Raw genomic sequence first — 20,021 nt, forward strand, 5'->3', positions numbered from 1 at the left:
TGTCTTCCATTTTCTAATTATTGCTCCCACTGTTGATTTCTTCACTCCAAGCTGGTTGGCTATTGCAGATTCAGTCTTCCCAGCCTGGTGCAGGGCTACAATTTTGTTTCTGGTGTCCTTTGACAGCTCTTTGGTCTTCACCATAGTGGAGTTTGGAGTCAGACTGTTTGAGGGTGTGCACAGGTGTCTTTTTATACTGATAACAAGTTTAAACAGGTGCCATTACTACAGGTAATGAGTGGAGGAAAGAGGAGACTCTTAAAGAAGAAGTTACAGGTCTGTGAGAGCCAGAAATCTTGATTGTTTGTTTCTGACCAAATACTTATTTTCCACCATAATATGCAAATAAAATGATAAAAAAACAGACAATGTGATTTTCTGGATTTTTTTTCTCAGTTTGTCTCCCATAGTTGAGGTCTACCTATGATGTAAATTACAGACGCCTCTCATCTTTTTAAGTGGTGGAACTTGCACTATTGCTGACTGACTAAATACTTTTTTGCCCCACTGTATATATATATATATATATATATATATATATATATATATATATTAGGCTCAGAAATTGGCATTATAGTGCTATAAGTAACTATTTGATCACTGAAGAAAATGTGCTTTCTACTAGTGATGAGCGAGTGCTCGTTACTCGAGTTTTCCGAGCATGCTCGGGTGGTCTCCGAGTATTTTGGGCGTGCTCCTAGATTGTTTTTGTCCCCGCAGCTGCATGATTTGCAGCTGTTAGTGAGCCTGAACACATGCAGGGATTGCCTTTTTGTTAGGGAATCCCCACATGTATTCAGGCTGTCTAGAAGCCGCAAATCATGCAGCTGCGGGGACAAAAACAATCTACGAGCATGCCCAAAATGCTCGGAGAACACCCGAGCATGCTAGGAAAACTCGAGTAACGAGCACACTCGGTCATCACTACTTTCTACTAGTGATGAGCTAGTATACTCGTTGCTCGGGTCTCCCAGAGCATGCTCAGGTGACCTCCGAGTATTTTGGCATGCTCGGAGATTTAATTTACATCGCCTCAGCTGCATGATTTACAGCTGCTGGACAGGCTGAATACATGTGGGAATTCCCTAACAAACAGGCATTCCTCATATGTATTCAGGCTGTCCAGCAGCTGTAAATCATGCAGCTGAGGCAAAGAAAACTAAATCTCAGAGCATGCCAAAACACTCGGAGATCACCCGAGCATGCTCAGGGAGACCCGAGCATACTCGGTGAGACCTGAGCAACACTACTCGCTCATCACTACTTTCTACCAATGGTTTTGCTAAATGCCACTCATTAACAGCTATCAATTCTGCTTTGAATATGTAATACTGGCTCCTCTAATATGTGTATACATGTGTGATGGTGGTTCTGGGGCTGTATTCCTGTACTGTTTGGTGGATATGGTGTTGTATTCATGTACTGATGGTGGTTCTGGAGATTTATTCATATACTCATAATAGTTCTGGTGACGTATGCATGTATTGATGGCGGTTCTGGTTATGTATGCATACACTGATGACGGTTATGGTTATACATGTATTGTTGATAGGTCTGGTTATCTATTCCTGTACTGATGGTTTTATCTCAGCCAGGAATGTTTGAAAAATATATTTTAATAACTGCCGGGGACCAAGCGACACAGGAGACTAGTTTAACAGGCGGGTCTCCGCGGCTCTTCTACATCCACTGGCCAAGATTGACAGGTCATGCAGGCAGAGGCCTATCAGTCCTGGGCACTGGGTGGGGAGAAGCAACTGTGGACCCACCTGTGCAACTAGTCTATGGCGCAATCTCAGTTCACGGCGGCTTTTAAAATGTTTCTCTGAAACACTGCAGAGTTTAACCGCTTTCTGACAGCTGAGGGAATAGTACGTCAGCTGGCAGTTACCCACCGATTTGAGGTGGGCTCCGGCGGTGACCCCACCTCAAAGCCGCGACATGTCAGCTGTTTTCAACAGCTGACATGTGCGTGCAATGGGCACGAGTAGAGTCGCGATCCGCCTGCACCCATTAACTAGTTAAATGCCGCTGTCAAAGTCTGACAGCGGCATTTAACAAGCGCTGCCGGCTGCATGGCTGGAAGTACTCGCACTGCTGACCCCCGTCACGTGATCGGGGGTCACTGGTGCGTTGTCATCACAACCAGAGGTCTCCTTGAGACCTTTATGGTTATTGATGAGATTGCTATGAGCGCCACCCTGTGGTCAGTGCTCATAGCACGCCTGTAATTCAGCTGCATAGAGGTGATCTGTGCATCACCTCTAAGTAGCAGAGGCGATTGAGTAGTGCATGTTTCTAGCCTCCCATGGAGGCTATTGAAGCATGCCAAAATTAAAAAAAAAAAGTTTAAAAATATAAAAGTTCAAATCACCCCCCTTTCGCCTCAATCAAAATAAACAAAAAAAATTCAAACTCACACATATTTGGTATTGCCACGTTCAGAATCGCTCGATCTATGAATAAAAAAAGCATTAACCTGATCGCAAACGGCGTAGCGAGAAAAAAATCAAAAGGCCAAAATTACAATTTTTTGGTGGCCGCGACATTGTATTAAAATGCAATAACAGGCGATCAAAACATTGTATCTGCACCAAAATGGTATTATTAAACACGTCAGCTCGGCACGCAAAAAATAAGCCCTCATCCAACCCCAGATCACAAAAAATGGAGACGCTACCGTTATTGGAAAATTGCACATTTTTTATTTTTAGCATATGTTTATTTTTTGTACCACTTAGATAAAAGAGAACCTAGACATGTTAGGTGTCTATGAACTCGTACTGACCTGGAGAATCATAATGGCAGCTCAGTTTTAGGATTTAGTGAATCTAGCAAAAAGCCAAACAAAAAACAAGTGTGGGATTGCACTTTTTTTGCAATTTCACTGCACTTGAAATTTTTTTCCCGTTTTCTGTTACATGACATGGTAAAACCAATGGTGTCGTTCAAAAGTACAACTCGTCCCGCAAGAAAATAAGCCCTCACATGGCCAAATTGACGGAAAAATAAAAAAGTTATGGCTCTGCGAAGAAGGGGAGCGAAAAACGAAAATGAAAAAAGCTCTGGGGGTGAAGGGGTTAAGAGTCAAACATACCAGGCTATGTTAATGCAGCCAGTGCCTGATACTTTAAAGGGGTTTTCCATCTGTAGAAAAGCTGTGTTCCCAGTCGCAGTTCATTGTAAAAAAAAAAAAAATCCCCTATACACCCTCCCCGGGTCCAGCGATGAATCTCTGCCGCTGCTCTGGTTCCTATAGTTTCCAGTGTTGACATAATATCGTCAGCGCTGTAGCGGTGAGCTCAGCATGTCGCCAGGGTTGCCCACCTGACTTTTCATTTTTTCTGGACAGCTAACCGAAAACTTATGGACAGACAGTATATTGGAAAACCACAATAAATAATCCTGATTATAAGCGATGTGGTGCCAGTCCTTGCTAATAGAAAAACCGCGGCGGGGATGCGGGAAGGTAAGAGATACGCGGCCTCTCATCCAGTCACCAGTGATCTAGAGACCCGGGAATCCATCCGCTCATTTCTAGTCCCAACTGTCCCGGATACAGCGGACAGTCCTGGATTTGGGTCCTGCAGACTGACGGTCCCTCACTGCCAGCGCCCCTCTGACAACTCCTCCTGTCAGGGCAGAAACAAATGCTAAATGGATGTGGATCGGGATGTGTTGGGGCCAGAGTTTGCCGCACACTTTATCCCTCTTTCTGTTCTTCAAGGCTGTGATGTATGGAAATAGTCCTCACATCATGGTGGTCACTGGTATTATGAGCTTCTGAATTCAGCCAAAAGGAACCTTGTTCGTGTAAGACGCTCACATTTTTATCAGTATTCATATTTCTTCCATTTTTATCACATTTCTGATATTTTTATTTAAAAAAAAAGCAAAAAAAACACAAAACCTATCACCAAGTACAATGTGTTACACAGATGACAACTAATCTGCGGATCCCGGGAGATGTGGACGCTCCGGCGTTATTACCTCATAAAGTGACACCGGGCAGATTAGCAAAATGGCGACTTAAGGTCAAAATTGGATCCGTCACTAAGGGGTTAAATACATTATTAACGTGAAGTCTGAGTGTTCCAAGAAAAAACCAATCTCAGAACCACTCGGATCGGTAACGACATTCCTAAGCTGTCGCCGTGTAAAGTGACACCGGTCAGATCTGACAACCGGGAGTGAGACCGGACGTGCGATATCCGCTGCTGCACCGAGCGGTCACCGGGCTCCTGTGGGGTCTGATGGATCCCGGCGACTGCAGGACCTTCAGTGACGTCATGGTCATGTGATCGGTGGGAGGAGGGGAGGAGTTATACTGCGGCACTTCCTGTCATGTGATCAGTCAGGGGCGGGGAGGAGTTATATTGCGGCACTTCCTGTCATGTGATCAGTCAGAGGAGGGGAGGGGTTATACCGAGTCACTTCCTGTCATGTGACCATCAGATCACATGACGGTGACGTCAGCACAGGTCCTGTCCCCACCAGGAGGTGACATCTGCAGTGATGGGTCGGGTACGTCTTGCGTCTTTTCTCTAAACAACAACACCTAAGCAATAACGCCCTCTTGGCCAATAGGGGGCATACCTCTGAGCCACAACATATAAACCTATAAAGAGCACTAGGCTATGGAGCGATGACAATTGTCAGTCGGTCTGGTTATCCATAATTAATAAAGACACGAATTTAGATCCGACACGTCCATGCCAGAAGCTAGAGGTATCAGAAGGCGATGACTGCACGTTTATTGAAATACCAACTATACATCAGCAGTCTATAGACATACGCCAGTTATGTGGACAGCACATGGTGAGTGGGAGGCAGCAGATAACAGGCAGCCGGCAGGCAGAGATGGCACAAGTAAAAAATCCAAACCTCTCTGCTCCAGCAACGTACCAGCATGTGCTATGTGGCCATTGTAGGGTGATAATATGGAAATATCAATAGTATAAAGAAAAAATGAGACACAATCCCAAATGTGCAGTCAGGCTTCATCAATCCCTAGGGGTTAAATCCCAATTTTTTTTCAAAAGGACCAGAGGCACCTAATAATATCGCCCAGGCAACTATAACATATATGTGTACCATTCAGAGTGGTGCACAATTAGCTTGGGACATGCTTGCCATAAAGTGCCGACGTGCTGTAAACAGAGGAGGCCTCGACGCGCGTTTCACCGCCATGGCTAATAAAAGGGAGGGCTGGGGTATAAGTAGGGGGAAGGGGGAGCTCTCAGGCGAATCAGCGCACGTTCCATCATGATGTGACTGTTCACAGCCGGCAAGAGCGGCCGCGTGCCATGGAGCATGGCCGGGAGGACGTGCGTCATCACAGCCCATGGCAAGGCGGCCGGCCCACAACGCCGCCAGGAACATCACAGCGCAATGCGTGGGGTGCGCTCGTGCCAGGAAAATCTAGAGGAAGAGACAGACGCATTACTGGCGTAAGTATAGAAACAAAAGCCCGGAAGATACGAACAGATGAAATGTTCTGAAATTAGGAGTGAATGGATGGAGATATCTCAAAGCGACTAAAGACTGATATCGCCAAATAGCCTGGCTGTTCCCTAATTAGTAAGTCCAGGTCTCTAGACTTAAAGGGATTGCACCCCATAATATATAGTGTGACACGACTATAATCGCACGAATCAATATATCCAGCATCTAAATGTAGAGTGTGTACCCAAAATAATAATAATAAATGAAATTACCTGGATATAACTATAAAATAAAGATAGTACAAATATATTAAATTATAACGTCATCACACTCTAATAGGTATGCGTAAGTATATATAATATAGTCACCCATCATAGCATCTAATGTTAACCTGATTAAAAGATAACCAGGAGGATATACATCCAATCAAAAGGATGCAAAATATAGAGAAGTAATCTCAACACCATAAATAAATACAAGTTTGAACAAAATTATCCTATATCTCATAAGGATAATAAGTAAACATAATACATAATATATGATCATACAAAATACAATATTAAAAAAAAATTATTACTGACAATTCCAGGGGTGTTCTAGTTCCTGTAGATGCTGTCGTCTTGAGATGTAAAATATCCTCCACAAGTTCCCTCTGATGGATGAAGATGAGAGATGAGAGCGAAACAACGTCTAAGTCAAAAATCTAAAAATCTTTATATAAGTGAAAGTACAACAGAATAACACAATGGGCTGACATGTGACAAGTAAAAAAACCCAGTCCAGTTTAATTAAAATAAGCACGTATTTATAGAAAAGACTTGAAACTGATGGCCTCGTTGAGGCCAATCGGTGAGAGTGTATCCAGTGACCATCCAACATGTCTCTTTTTGAAGGAGTTTTTGTTTTATATTCCCACCTCGGATCCCCATGTATACATGGTCAATCCCACAAAATCTGAGGCTTGCGTCTTTTCTCTGCCTCCGGCCCCGTTCACACCTCGGTTTTCCTCCCTTGTGTGCGGTGTTTCCCGGATAGCGGTGCTCCATACACACATTCTACCCCTTACAGTCTATGGGCTGCTCACACATCCCTGTACGGTCTGGTTCACACTGACTCTCAGGCACTTGTGCGGTATTGATCGGGGCTCACACTCCCGGTGTCAGTCTGTGGATGGGGAATCTCTCGAACGCGTCTTGTTCTGTCCGGTTTCCACAGACTGTGATAAAAGCTGAAGAAACCTCCATCAAGGTCTTAAGAAAACTGAAGAAGCTTGGAGCGTTCTCTGCATATAGGAGAAACCGCCGGAGTGTGAACGAGGCCTGATTCTGGGAGGTTTTCCTCTTTCTGGTTTCTTGGGCTCTGTTGACACTCGCTGGTTTTCTTTCTGCAGTTTTAGTGCGATTTCTTGTTGTGCTGATGACATGTGATTTGTCTGCAGGACGTGGTTATTAATCCACCGAAAGTGGCGCAAAGTCCCTGAGCCCCTCCCGGACACTGGACGTCCCGGTGCCTCCAGTAACGGCTCCTGTCTGATTCTGACTCAGGAGTTGAGCCGCATCTTCCCCCGCGGATGATGACTGTGTTATTCAGCCATCATCTGCCTGTGACAGTGTCAGTCTGTGACAGCGGCACTTACAGCGCATGGCCTTGGGGGGGCACTGTGCTAACTGCCCACTGACACCCTGCAACGTGATCGCAGGGTGCCAATAGGTTGTCATGTCAGCCGAGGGGCTGCTGAAGACCCCCGCACCTGTCATTGTGGCACTGCCTGTGGCTGCCAGTCATAGTATCAGTATTACAGAATCATATTAGTTCTCAGCCAATATGGCGGCACGAGGGCTCGTATTCTTGTATTATTGAAGGATTCATTGTATGATGTGATGCACTGGAAAGCACAAAAACATTCTAAGTGCAGCGAAATCCCCCCCAAAAAAGCAAAATGCTGCAATTTTGTTTTTTGGTCTTATTTTATCAGCGTTATAAGGTAAAAAGTCCCCAATAACAAGATGAGAGATCAGTAAGATCATGACGAGGCCAAACACGCAGAGGTTGTTGTCTTTATTTAAATGGTGAAAAAAATATAGGAAATTCTTTAAAAAATGAATATATTTTTCTTGTCATTTTCTGAAATCCATAATGATTTTAAAGGGGTTGTCCACTACGAGGAGGCTACTAGGACGACCCCTTGTTGATCTAAATGCTTGTCCACAATCTATCTATATAATCGTCTAAGGGTCACTTCCGTCTGTTTTTCTGTTTGTCTGTCACGGAAATCCTGCGTCGCTGATTGGTCACGGCTGGCCACGACCAATCAGGGACGGCCACAGTCCGGCTGCGAATTCGCCCTTCCCTACTCCCCTCCAGTCAGTGCCCCCATAGCGGTTTAGCAGTCCGTTAACGGTTAACGCTGCTATTAACCCTATGTGACTAACTTTTTACTATTGATGCTGCCTATGCAGCATCAATAGTAAAAAGATCTAATGTTAAAAATAATAAAAAAAATAAAAAAATCATTCTCACCTTCCGTTGCCTTTCCCGCTCCTCGTGACTCTCCGGTCCCAAGAGTGCATTGCGGCAATGACCCCAGATGATGTAGTGGTCTCGTGAGACCGCTACATCATTACATGTTATTGCCGCAATGCATTCTTGGGACCGGAGCGTCGCGAGGAGCATCGCTAAATGCCTGGGCTGGATCCGGGGGCCGCTGTAAGGTGAGTATATAACTATTTTTTATTTTCATTCTTTTTTTATCAGGAATATGGTGCCCACATTGTTATATACTACGTGGGCTGTGTTATATACTGTGTGTCCTGTGTTATATACTACGTCTCTGTGCTATATACTATGTGGGCTGTGCTATATACTACGTGGCTGTGCTATATACTACATGGCTGTGCTATATACTACGTGGCTGTGCAATATACTACGTGGCTGTGCTATATACTACGTGGCTGTGCTATATACTACGTGGCTGTGCAGTATACTACGTGGCTGTGCAGTATACTACGTGGCTGTGCAATATACTACGTGGCTGTGCTATATACTACGTGGCTGTGCTATATACTACGTGGCTGTGCAGTATACTACGTGGCTGTGCAATATACTACGTGGCTGTGCTATATACTGCGTGGCTGTGTTATATACTGCGTGGGCTGTGTTATATACTGCGTGGGCTGTGTTATATACTGCGTGGGCTGTGTTATATACTGCGTGGGCTGTGTTATATACTGCGTGGGCTGTGTTATATACTGCGTGGGTTGTGTTATATACTACGTGGCTGTGCTATATACTACGTGGCTGTGCAATATACTACATGGCTGGGCAATATACTACGTCGCTGGGCAATATACTACGTCACTGGGCAATATACTACGTGGCTGTGCTATATACTACGTGGCTGTGCTATATACTACGTGGCTGTGCAATATACTACGTGGCTGTGCTATATACTACGTGGCTGTGCAATATACTACGTGGCTGTGCTATATACTATGTGGCTGTGTTATATACTGCGTGGGCTGTGCTATATACTGCGTGGGCTGTGCTATATGCTACTATACATATTCTAGAATACCCGATGCGTTAGAATCGGGCCACCATCTAGTAAAATAATAAAGCCTATACTCACCTCCTGTGTCGCCACTCACTGTCCCTGGGCTCTCATGCGGTGTTGTGACATGTGACACCGGCACCCAATCAGGGCTGACAGCACTGTCCCTGCCTTCGTACAAATTGAGCATGAAGTCCAGGGTGCGGCTGATCCTCGACTACTTCTTCTTGATGAGTTTGTAGGAAAGAGGAGGCAGTGACATCAGCCCTGATTGGGCGCAAGTGTCACGTGTAAGAAGAACCACACTGGAGCCTCAGGAGAGTGAGTGCCAACACCACGGGAACGGCGCTGGCACTGGAGGCGACTATAAGGTTTATTATTTTATTGGGGCCAAACATTTAGATGAACAAAGGGGAGTCCTAGTAGTGAAAAACAAAAGTTAAGTCTCTTGGAAGAATTATACATTTAAGCCTGAAAATGGTAAATTGTTCTTTAAGAACATCAGTTTATTGTTTGAAGCCATGGAAAGAAGTTTCTCGCTGCCGACTTGTTTGCCCAGAAGCCGCGTGGACTGGCCGGCAGTGACCAGAATTGTGGTTATTACTTTGTGTGTGAACAGCGGCACAAAGTCGTGTAACTATTCGGTAAATCCTTTTGATGCCCATTTTTGAGCCACTTTTCCATATTTTTTTTTTGAGCCATTGTTGTTTTTCATCGCTGTACTGCGTTGTGTTTTATTACTGTGATCATTTTTCTCATTTTAAACTTTTATGCACTTATAAATAAAAAGTTCTGCATCGTGTATTTTCCTCCTCTCTGCTGACGGCCAAAGCAGCAGCTGGAAAATGGAGGTTATAGAGCAGAATGGGCACGGCGTCTCCTGCTGATGTTTGGGAGGATTACAGAATTACCTAAGAGTAATGGAGATGATGAGAGCGGGCGGCTGTATACGGTGCACTGTGGGGTGTATCCTGTGTAACCCTGGGCTCACTATAGAGGGGTCGGCTGACTAATATATGACCTGCAGTCCGGAGTATTTGTCACCGGCATTGTATACTGTGTGTACTCCTGTGTAACTCCCAATGAATGACACCCTGAACTTTGTGTAAGATTATCCTCCGTCCTCCTTTTTCTTATGTTCAAGACTTTTTCCCTTTAATAGACGATGGTCCTTTCCATCAGTGACCCCCCGAAGATGGAGCAGGACACAGACCACATGGCGGCTCGGATATTAGACCTCACCCTGGAGATAATCTACTGGATCACTGGAGAGGTGAGATCTTCACATCACTCTGATCTCTAGGAATAAAGCAGGGAAATGACGGGAAAGGTGAAGGATTCTTGGCCTCTGTGTAGTGATCGGCGTCTCCCCATACACAGGATCACACAGTAGTGAAGACGTCGTCTGGGGAGTGTGTGACCCCCCGTGTGTCAGGAGGCCGGAGCAGGACCCCGAGTGACATCACCGAGCCTCCACCTCATTCACTGATACATGAGCAGAAGATCCTAGAACTGACCAATAGGATCACTGAGCTGCTGAGCGGAGAGGTGAGCGCTGCCGGGAATGCTGGGACATTATACAATAAGGCCGGGGGAGGGGTCTGCTAATGGCGGGTCATTGTGTGTGTCAGGTTCCTATAAGGTGTCAGGACGTCACCGTCTATTTCTCCATGGAGGAGTGGGAGTATATAGAAGGACACAAGGATCTGTACAAGGACGCCATGATGGAGGATCACCGGTCCATCACATCTCCGGGTAAGAGGAGACCTTCCTGGGTTGTAGAGAACAGGTCTGAGAGTCGTCTAGATTCCCCATCATCTGCTCATCACATATAGACAATGTATTCAGTCACTGCGGTTATTTCCTATAGATGGATCCAGTCCGAGAAATCCCCCGGAGAGAAGTCCCAGTCCTCTATATCCCCAGGATCGGCCAGAGAAGGAGGAAGATGTCCCCCGGGATCATCAGGTAGATGACATTTCTGTACATTCTCTATAGATTTATGTAATGAGGCTTCTACTATCCTCAGTGTAAAGTCCTGCAGTATTGATGTAAATGTGAGATAACAGCACAATGCCAATCAGCTGCTTCTAAGGCAGAAAACTGTTGTTTGATTGTAAGAGCCATTCACTCTCTAGTTAGGTGTATTGGTTTTCACCAAATTTGGGGGTGAAGAAAGTTTCAAAAATGAAAAAAAAGAAAAGATGCTTCTCTCATGAAAAGTGGGAAAAGATGGTTGTAGTTCTGACTTTTCAATCTTAAATGCGTCTTTTAATAAATTTGTTGTAACTTGTTGGATCTCACATGTTGAAACGTTGCCATCTTCTGGTGTAGAAATCTCCAGATTTATTCTTAGTCTTGTACAGAGTATGAAGTTTAGTTATCTCTTTCTATTATAGTTCCTGCTAGTTTTAGGCCCAAAGTACAAAGAGAAGAAACAAAAGTGATGAGAGGCGCGGAGAAACGCGAAATGTGTTTGGTTGTGAGAAGAGACGTCTAAGGCTACGTTCACATTTGCGTTGCGTCGGGCGCAGGTTCGGCGACGCATAGCGGCGCATGCGTCATGCGCCCCTATATTTAACATGGGGGCGCATGGACATGCGTTGTCTTGCGTTTTGTGACACATGCGTCATTTTTGGTGCAAGCGTCAGGGCGCACAGGACGCTGCATGATGCATTTTTTTGCACCGAAAATCATGCCAAAATTGGACGCATGCGTCACAAAAAGCTGCGTTTTGCATGCATTGTGCGTTGCGTCGCCGACGCTGCGCCGCACAACGCAAATGTGAACGTAGCCTAAGAGGAAGACGTGATAGAAAAGTACAGATATATAAATGTAAGAAGTATTGTGGGCAGATTTACACTGTAGGATCACTGCGAAGGACAAAAGCAAATTTTCTGTCTGGTGCAAAGAGGATTTTTGGTGATTACTGTAAAATCTTTTCCTTGTTGTCTTCATTAGAGGATGCAGGAAACCATGCCGTGTGCACCAATGAGGCATCCGAGAAAAGGAGCGTAAATAATTCTGTGGTGATGAAAGGCTTCTTTACTGTAAATGCAGAGATTACTGAATAGTGTGAGCTCCGGTGTGGACTGAGCACAGCGTCCACTTCACTATAGACCGAGATCATTTTATGCAGAGAAATAACGGGAACATTTCTGTCATTGTGTAAAGTGCGAGATTAATGTTGATCATGTCTGGTGACGACGTGAGAAGATGCTCCTCCTTTTAGAGCAGATTGGTTCTTATTTTCATTTTTTAACCTTCATTTGGATCTAAGATTACTTACTTATTACAGAGTTACTTTTCCTTTTTCTGATGCCTTTACTGTGGGATTCTTCTAGGAAAGTTCTGGTGGAACGACGCATGAACACGAAACCCCCACATCAGTGTCAGTGACCGGTAAGTGCCGCTCGTAACACTTGTTTCCCTGTAAATGTCCCTAATGTTGGTGTCACTGATAGGAAGTTCTGAAATTTGTCTTCCTAATGGTCATTAATACTAGGCCTCATTCAGACGTCCGTGTTTTCCATAGATAAAACACGTACCCGTTATCGTCTGTGGAGCTGCTCACATGTCCATGTTTATTTGCTGAGCAAAAACCATCACGGTGACACGTCCGTGTCTGATCTGAGTCACAGATCAAAATTAAATCAAATGGTAAAACAGGAGAGACACGAAGCGCAAATAGGGTCTTATCTGATAACAAGTGGTATAAGATACTATAGGTCTGCTCACCTGGGGGGACGTGACAGTCACAACTCCTATAGAAGCATGTAAAGGCTGCAGCAGGACCACCAGGGAGATACGTTGCAATAAGGAACACGGTGATTCAGAGTCCGCGCTTCCCAAGGCTACCCATGTAGCGGGTAGAAGATGTTTTTCAGTTTATTTATTTAGTTTTTTTTAAATAGAAGACAATCACGGATGGTAAAAATGTACATGTCATGTCTTCTGGGGGTCTTTGTATTGTTCTCACGCTGTAAATTGAATGGTAAGACATTTATGGTAGAATCTAGAATTGTAGCTCGCCAAACAAGAAAAAGAAAACGAGATTAAAGAGATTCCTCAAGATTGTTATGAAATGATTCAATCGGCAGCCCGTCCTAGTCACATGTGATGATGGGCTGCAATCTGAAGAAACACTGCTCCAAAAGACTTGTGTCTCAACTGACAGAGGAGCTGTACCATAAGCGCACATAACGCAGCTGCTGGAGAAGTGCTGGGACGGAAGAAGAACTAAATCTTCTCATCGGCTGAGTGAGCACGGACGACTTTGTGCTCAGTCAGCTGAAGAGAAGATTTATTTCTTCTCCTGTCACACAGTTCTCCAGCATCTCACCGGTATGTGTGCTTACGATACATCTCCTCTGTCAGTTGAGACATAAGTCTCAGGAGCTTTGTTTCTTCCCAATGCCGTCTTGCCACCTGACTAGGATGGCCCGCTGTATGAATTGTGTATCTGAGTCATTTTATTACATTTTTGAAGGAGTAAAGCACACTTTCCTGATATCCTTAGAGGGAATGTAAAAACTGATGGCTTAACCATTTTTTTCTTATCCGAAAATGTATATTTCCTGTACATGATATTTGGGGCGGTCATCGTGTCTGGGACTCTATTGCCTTAAGAGCAGTTCAGATATTTGCTTTATCGCACTGGCAGGAACATACATAAACTGGAGATGGCGCCTTGGTTTGTCTTAGAGAATGTTGTAGACACGATCTACAAGTTGACTTAATTCACCAGATAAAATAACTATAAATTATAACTTTTTATTAACTTAGTTAACCCTTCAATGCTACATGATAAATATATCTGTCGTGGAGCCTCTCTGGGCATATGAAATGGGCTCAGGAGTTGTATTATGCAGCTGTCATCTGAGTCTAACACCGTCAACCGACGCTCGCCCCAATCACCGCAGATAAACCCTTAAATGCTGCTGTTAATCACTGACTGCGGCATTTAAACTGTGCAATCCTGCACAAACATAAGGTGTCCATTGACCGCCTGATCTGCTCACACATGCCGCACCTACACAATGACAGGCAGTCTGTCGGTCAATGTGCCGAGGAGCGATTACCGCGCTCACAGCATCATGAGCAGTGACTGTCACCGATCCCTGCACCGCTCCGATCACTGGAAACAAGCGGCCGCACAGACGATATCAGTTTTTCTCCCTGTAGCCACTGCTCCAGTTAGGCAGCCGGACATGATGTAAACTCTATCTACCTGCAGCTTAACCTTATATCTACATTTATATAGCGTTTCTATAGGCGATGGGGTTCCCTTTAAACTTTGTTGTCTTTTGACTCTCCGAAAAATGCAATATACAAGTGCTTCTCACAAAATTAGAATATCATCAAAAAGTTAATTTATTTCAGTTCTTCAATACAAAAAGTGAATCTCATATATTATATAGTCATTACACAGAGTGATCTATTTCAAGCGTTTATTTTTGTTAATGTTGATGATTATGGCTTACAGCCAATGGAAACCCAAAAGTGATTATCTCAGTAAATTAGAATACTTTATAACACCAGCTTGTAAAATGATTTTAAAATCTGAAATGTACAGTGGGTACGGAAAGTATTCAGACCCCTTTAAATTTTTCACTTTTTGTTTAGTTTGCAGCCATTTGGTAAATTCAAAAAAGTTTGTTTATTTTTTTCTCATTAATGTACACTCTGAACCCCATCTTGTCTTAAAAAAACAGAAATGCAGAAATTTTTGCAAATTTATTAAAAAAGAAAAACTGAAATATCACATGGTCATAAGTATTCAGACCCTTTTCTTAGACACTCATGTTTAAGTCACATGCTGTCACATTTCCTTGTGATCCTCCTTGAGATGGTTCTACTCCTTCATCGGAGTCCAGCTGTGTGAAATTAAACTGATAGGACCTGATTTGGAAAGGCGCACACCTGTCTATATAAGACCTCACAGCTCACAGTGCATGTCAGACCAAATGAGAATCATGAGGCCAAAGGAACTGGCCAAGGAGCTCAGAGACAGAATTGTGGCAAGGCACAGATCTGGCCAAGGTTACAACAGAATTTCTGCAGTACTCAAGGTTCCTAAGAGCACAGTGGCCTCCCTAATCCTTTCATGGAAGAAGTTTGGGACCACCAGAAGTTTAAAAAGGTCTGAATACTTTCCGTACCCACTGTATGTTCAGTAAATGCACTCAATACTTGGTCGGGGCTCCTTTTGCATCAATGCAGCATGGCATGGAGGCGATCAGCCTGTGGCACTGCTGAGGGGTTATGGAAGCCCAGGTTGCTTTGATAGCAGCTTTCAGCTCGTCTGCAATGTTGGGTCTGGTGTCTCATCTTCCTCTTGACAATACTCCATAGATTCTCTATGGGGTTAAGGTCAGGCGAGTTTGCTACCAATCAAGCCCAGTGATACTGTTGTGTTTACACCATGTATTGGTACTTTTGGCAGTGTGGACAGGGGCCAAGTCCTGCTGGAGAATGACATTTCCATCTCCAAAAAGCTTGTTGGCGGAGAGAAGCATGAAGTGCTCTACAATGTCCTGGTAGACGGCTGCGCTGACTTTGGTCTTGATAAAACACAGTGGACCTACACCAGCAGATGACATCTCTCCCCACCATCACTGATTGTGGAAACTTCACACTAGACCTCCAGCAGCTTGGATTGTGGCCTCTCCACTCTTCCTCCAGACTCTGGGACCTTGATTTCCAAATTAAATGCAAAATTTACTTTAATCTGAACACAACACCTTGGACCACTGACAACAGTCCGGTTCTTTTCCTCCTTGGCCCAGGTAAGACGCTTCTGGCGTTGTCTATTGGTCATGAGTGACTGACACAAGGAATGTGACACTTGTAGCCCATGTCCTGGATACATCTGTGTGCGGAGGCTCTTGAAGCAATGACTCCAGCAGCAGTCCGCTCCTTGGGAATCTTCCCCACGTTTCTGAGTGGCCTTTTCTTAACAATCCTACAAGGCTGCGGTTATCCCGGTTGCTTGTGCACCTTTTTATTGTATTATTTCGGAGAGTCAAAAGACAACAAAGTTTAAAGGGAACCTCATCGCCTATAGAAACGCTATTTACATGTAGATATAGGGTTAATCTGGATAGAAACACCAGTGGCTATATATACAAGACATTGCATTATAGAACCTTGTGAACATTATGGCCCTGATTCATTACAGGGCTCGTCCAGCACTCGGGACAACCCTTTCTGAATCCCCATTTTTTTTTTGCCAGAAAAATAGAAACACCTACAGTCACCTCCAGTGCTGTTCTAGCGGTGTTGGCGCTTGCTCTCCCAGGGATCGTTGGAATATTAAGAATTCTGGATGGAGCGAGCGCTGCTGCTGCCCTGTAATTTTCTCCGGATATCAGTTATTCCTGTAGGAGAGTAAAGCCATCGCTGATTAAGCGGGGACATGTACAGAGATGGAGTGAGGGTCTTGCTGCTCGCAAGCTACAATCTATAAGGAATGTATGGGGGACACTATAGATAGAGCGTGCTGTTATGTACGGTCTGGACATGATTATAATAAATAAGGGTTTTCCTATTAAGCTGCAGGATCCGCCATCAGCCAGGATCTGTCTGAGTGCAGTCACCGTGCGATACTGAGTGCAAGGAGGATGTGGAGACAGATAAATAGGAGGAAGCAGACTATGATTAACATTTAGAAGGAGGGAACAGGAGAGAGTTAGGTTAGTGAGTTGAGGTGGTAGGCCTCAAACAGATGTGTTTTTAAAGCACTCCTAAAAAACATGGAGGTAGGTATTAGAAGGATCATTTTTGGTAATGCATTCCAAATAACTGGTTCAGCACGGGAGAAGTCTTGGTGACAGTGGTGCGAGGTTTGTACTATGGAGGATGTTAGTCTTAGATCGGTTGCAGAATGGAGGGCACGGGTAGGGTTATAGACAGAGATGAGGGAGGAGATGTAGGATGGTGCAGAACTGTGGATACCTTTGTGGGTGAGAGAGAAGTTTATATTGTATTCTTTAGCGGATGGGTAACCAGTGTAATGACTGGCACAGGATGGTGGCATCGGTGAAGCGGCTGGACAGAAATACGACCCCGACTGCCGCATTCAGAATGGATTGGAGAGGAAAAGTTTGGTTAGAATGAGACCAATCAGTAAACAAAACAAAATGCTGGAATGGTGCTTTAAATAGTGTAAGATTGCTCTTACTGAGTGTATTGGGGGACACTCGCTTAGCCGCAATATTCAGCACACGGGCACGGTTTTTTCAAACAAAGCAATTAAGCCTCATAAACCATATGAGCAGTCCATTTACACACTGAACCAGGACATCACATCAAGTTTCAGATCCTTAGTCTGTGGCAACTAAACACGCTGGTCCTCTCTGACCAGTTGCCGTGTGTTAACACACAGTTCATATCACAAGTACCAACAGTCTGTGGAGGTACCTTACGGGAGCTCCTGCTCCACCTGACTCCTTGTCAGTCCACTGGGAAAGCTGCCCACGGGGATCACCAACTTGCCTGGGTGGCACACATTAGTCAGTCCAGACCCACCGGAGGACGGTAGCTTCCCCAAGTTTCACTGTGCGCTGCTCAGGGATCCGGTCCTACTCCCAGGACCTCCCACGCTGCTCAGGGATCCGGTCCTACTCCCAGGACCTCCCAACACCAGCATGTGCTTTCCAGGAGGCCTACTCCCAGGTCTTCCAACACAGGAACATACACAGGGACCATGTGACCCACACCCTGGTCACATTATGTACCTTGTAACCACACCCCATAGGTGAGGTATATCAGATGGGCTGATCACGTGATCATGACATCACTGCAGGTCCTCAAAATACCCACACTGCCAAATAGGGAAAAGAGATACAGTGAGCACCCTCACCCAGTGGTGAGGTATGTGGGCAGCCAGACCCTCCCATCTCTCATAGCTACCCACAACCCGGACTCAGGTGCACTAAATGACATCTTCAGTGCTTACGTGCTCTAAAGACAAGATACTCCGGGTTGCATCGCAGGGAGCATCCATTCCTGTGATACATACCTCCCATTAACCACAATGCCGGACACTGTCTCACTACCACATCCATGCATACCCATGGCCTCAATATGCCTCCATATACTGGAGAGACCATGCAGCGCCCCCTACCTGTTACAGGGGTCACTGCATCACAATAGTTAATAAAAAATAATACCTGTCACGGTTCACTCCATGCTGCCCACACTATCTCACGGATCCCAGCGCATATGTCAGGGATCCCGGGGAGGATATCTGTATCGTCCCCACTGTCAGGGATCCCGGGGAAGATATCTGTATCGTCCCCACTGTCAGGGATCCCGGGGAAGATATCTGTATCGTCCCCACTGTCAGGATCCCGGGGAAGATATCTGTATCGTCCCCACTGTCAGGATCCCGGGGAAGATATCTGTATCGTCCCCACTATTCACACCAATTTGTCACGAACCGGGGTTGTTTGATTGCCCCTGGTTCCTTCTGAAGGGGATTTATTTATATCCCACTTCCGGTTTGGAACTTGCAGCTCACTGGCCCTCAGGTCAGACTAGGTACTGCACCTAGGGTAATTAGTCACCAGAAAGGCTGCCTGCTATGTACTGGCTATTGGGCTCTGCAGCGATGGCAATAACTACTCCCACACAGACGGGAACAATAATTATCAACGCCGCCGTCGTTACAAAGATTTCCAATCGCACAGAACAAAGTCGCTGCCACCAGCTCCGATTAACGGGTCCGGAACCAACTCAAATCAGTAGCACAATTAACTTCAGAGGACGCACAGTTCGTAATAGAGCAGGCAGAGACAAGCTAGTAAAATTATATATTTTACTCCATAAAAAGTTAGGCAGTGTTTACAAAGTATAAAGAGATATTAAAAGGAGACAATGTACATTGCAAATTACAAAATAAGATTGGATTAACGGAAGAAAAACACACTTACAGGTCGTTAGATCATGTCATAGCATGGCGGCCGTGGGCTCAGGAGATGCATCCAGGTGCATTGGAAACAGCTTGAAAAGCTGTTATTAGCTGGCTTCCTGAACCAAAACTAACTCCCAATTCATCAGGGGTAAAGATAAGGCCCTCTTGTCACATCACTAAGTGGGCTGAGTAATGATATGCACTGTTTTCTACTTATTTACTTTTTTAGAGTCTTGAGACAAAGGCATTCCTTTTAGTGGGAGGGGCTGCTGCACCTTGGTCTCCTATTACACTATACAGCAGGGGAGGGGGGTTAGTGGCTTCACAGGATTGGTCGCCTGCAGTTTAAAAGCCACACCCTGCTCACACAGCAGTATCAAGTTGCCCAGTGTATCGGCCATAGGGCTTGGTATGTGCGAGTGCAGAGGGGGGAGAGAGAAGGGGGGGTCGGCTCTGCAGTGTGTGTCTAGGACCATGGCCACATGTGCAAAAATCCCTCAGACCATGGTATTTTTCCTTATCGTGACACTTGTATGGTGATAGACATAGATGAAGGAGGAGATGTAGGATGGTGCAGAACTGTGGATACCTTTTCGGGTGAGAGAGAAGTTTATATTGTACTAGATGGTGGCCTGATTGTAACGCATCGGGTATTCTAGAATATGTATGTATGTATATAGCAGCCACATAGTATATAGCACAGGCCACATAGTATATAGGAGTACTACGTGGCCTGTGCTATATACTATGTGGCTGCTAAATACATACATATTGTAGAATACCCGATGCGTTAATACAGGCCACGCAGTAAATAACACAGCCCACGTAGTATATAACACAGTCCACGCAGTATATAGCAGCCACGCAGTATATACAGGCCACGTAGTATATAACACTGGCCATGTAATATATAACACAGCCCACGTAATATATAGCACAGCCCACATAGTATCTAACACTGGCCATAGAAGTAAATAGTCCCATACAGCTTTATATGATACACGACTACTCCGCACAGCTGGGGCCACCGTACACATAGATCACAATGCCCGGTCCCGGCCACTCACCATGTAATTAAAATAAAAAATAGTTATATACTCACCCGCCGGG

At 45.0% G+C, this 20,021-nt stretch overlaps 1 protein-coding gene across 1 annotated transcript in view; it reads left to right on the forward strand.

The window, feature by feature from the left end:
* The window catches only part of LOC143808908 (uncharacterized), an 86,767-nt gene that overhangs the window by 63,539 nt on the left and 3,207 nt on the right, over positions 1 to 20,021 (forward strand). The window contains 5 exon segments of the mRNA XM_077292089.1: positions 10,158 to 10,268; positions 10,376 to 10,543; positions 10,627 to 10,750; positions 10,866 to 10,963; positions 12,340 to 12,397. Of these exon segments, the coding sequence (XP_077148204.1) occupies positions 10,158 to 10,268; positions 10,376 to 10,543; positions 10,627 to 10,750; positions 10,866 to 10,963; positions 12,340 to 12,397 (559 nt within the window).

The sequence above is a fragment of the Ranitomeya variabilis genome, chromosome 2, assembly GCF_051348905.1.
Source record: "Ranitomeya variabilis isolate aRanVar5 chromosome 2, aRanVar5.hap1, whole genome shotgun sequence".
Lineage (NCBI taxonomy): Eukaryota > Metazoa > Chordata > Amphibia > Anura > Dendrobatidae > Ranitomeya > Ranitomeya variabilis.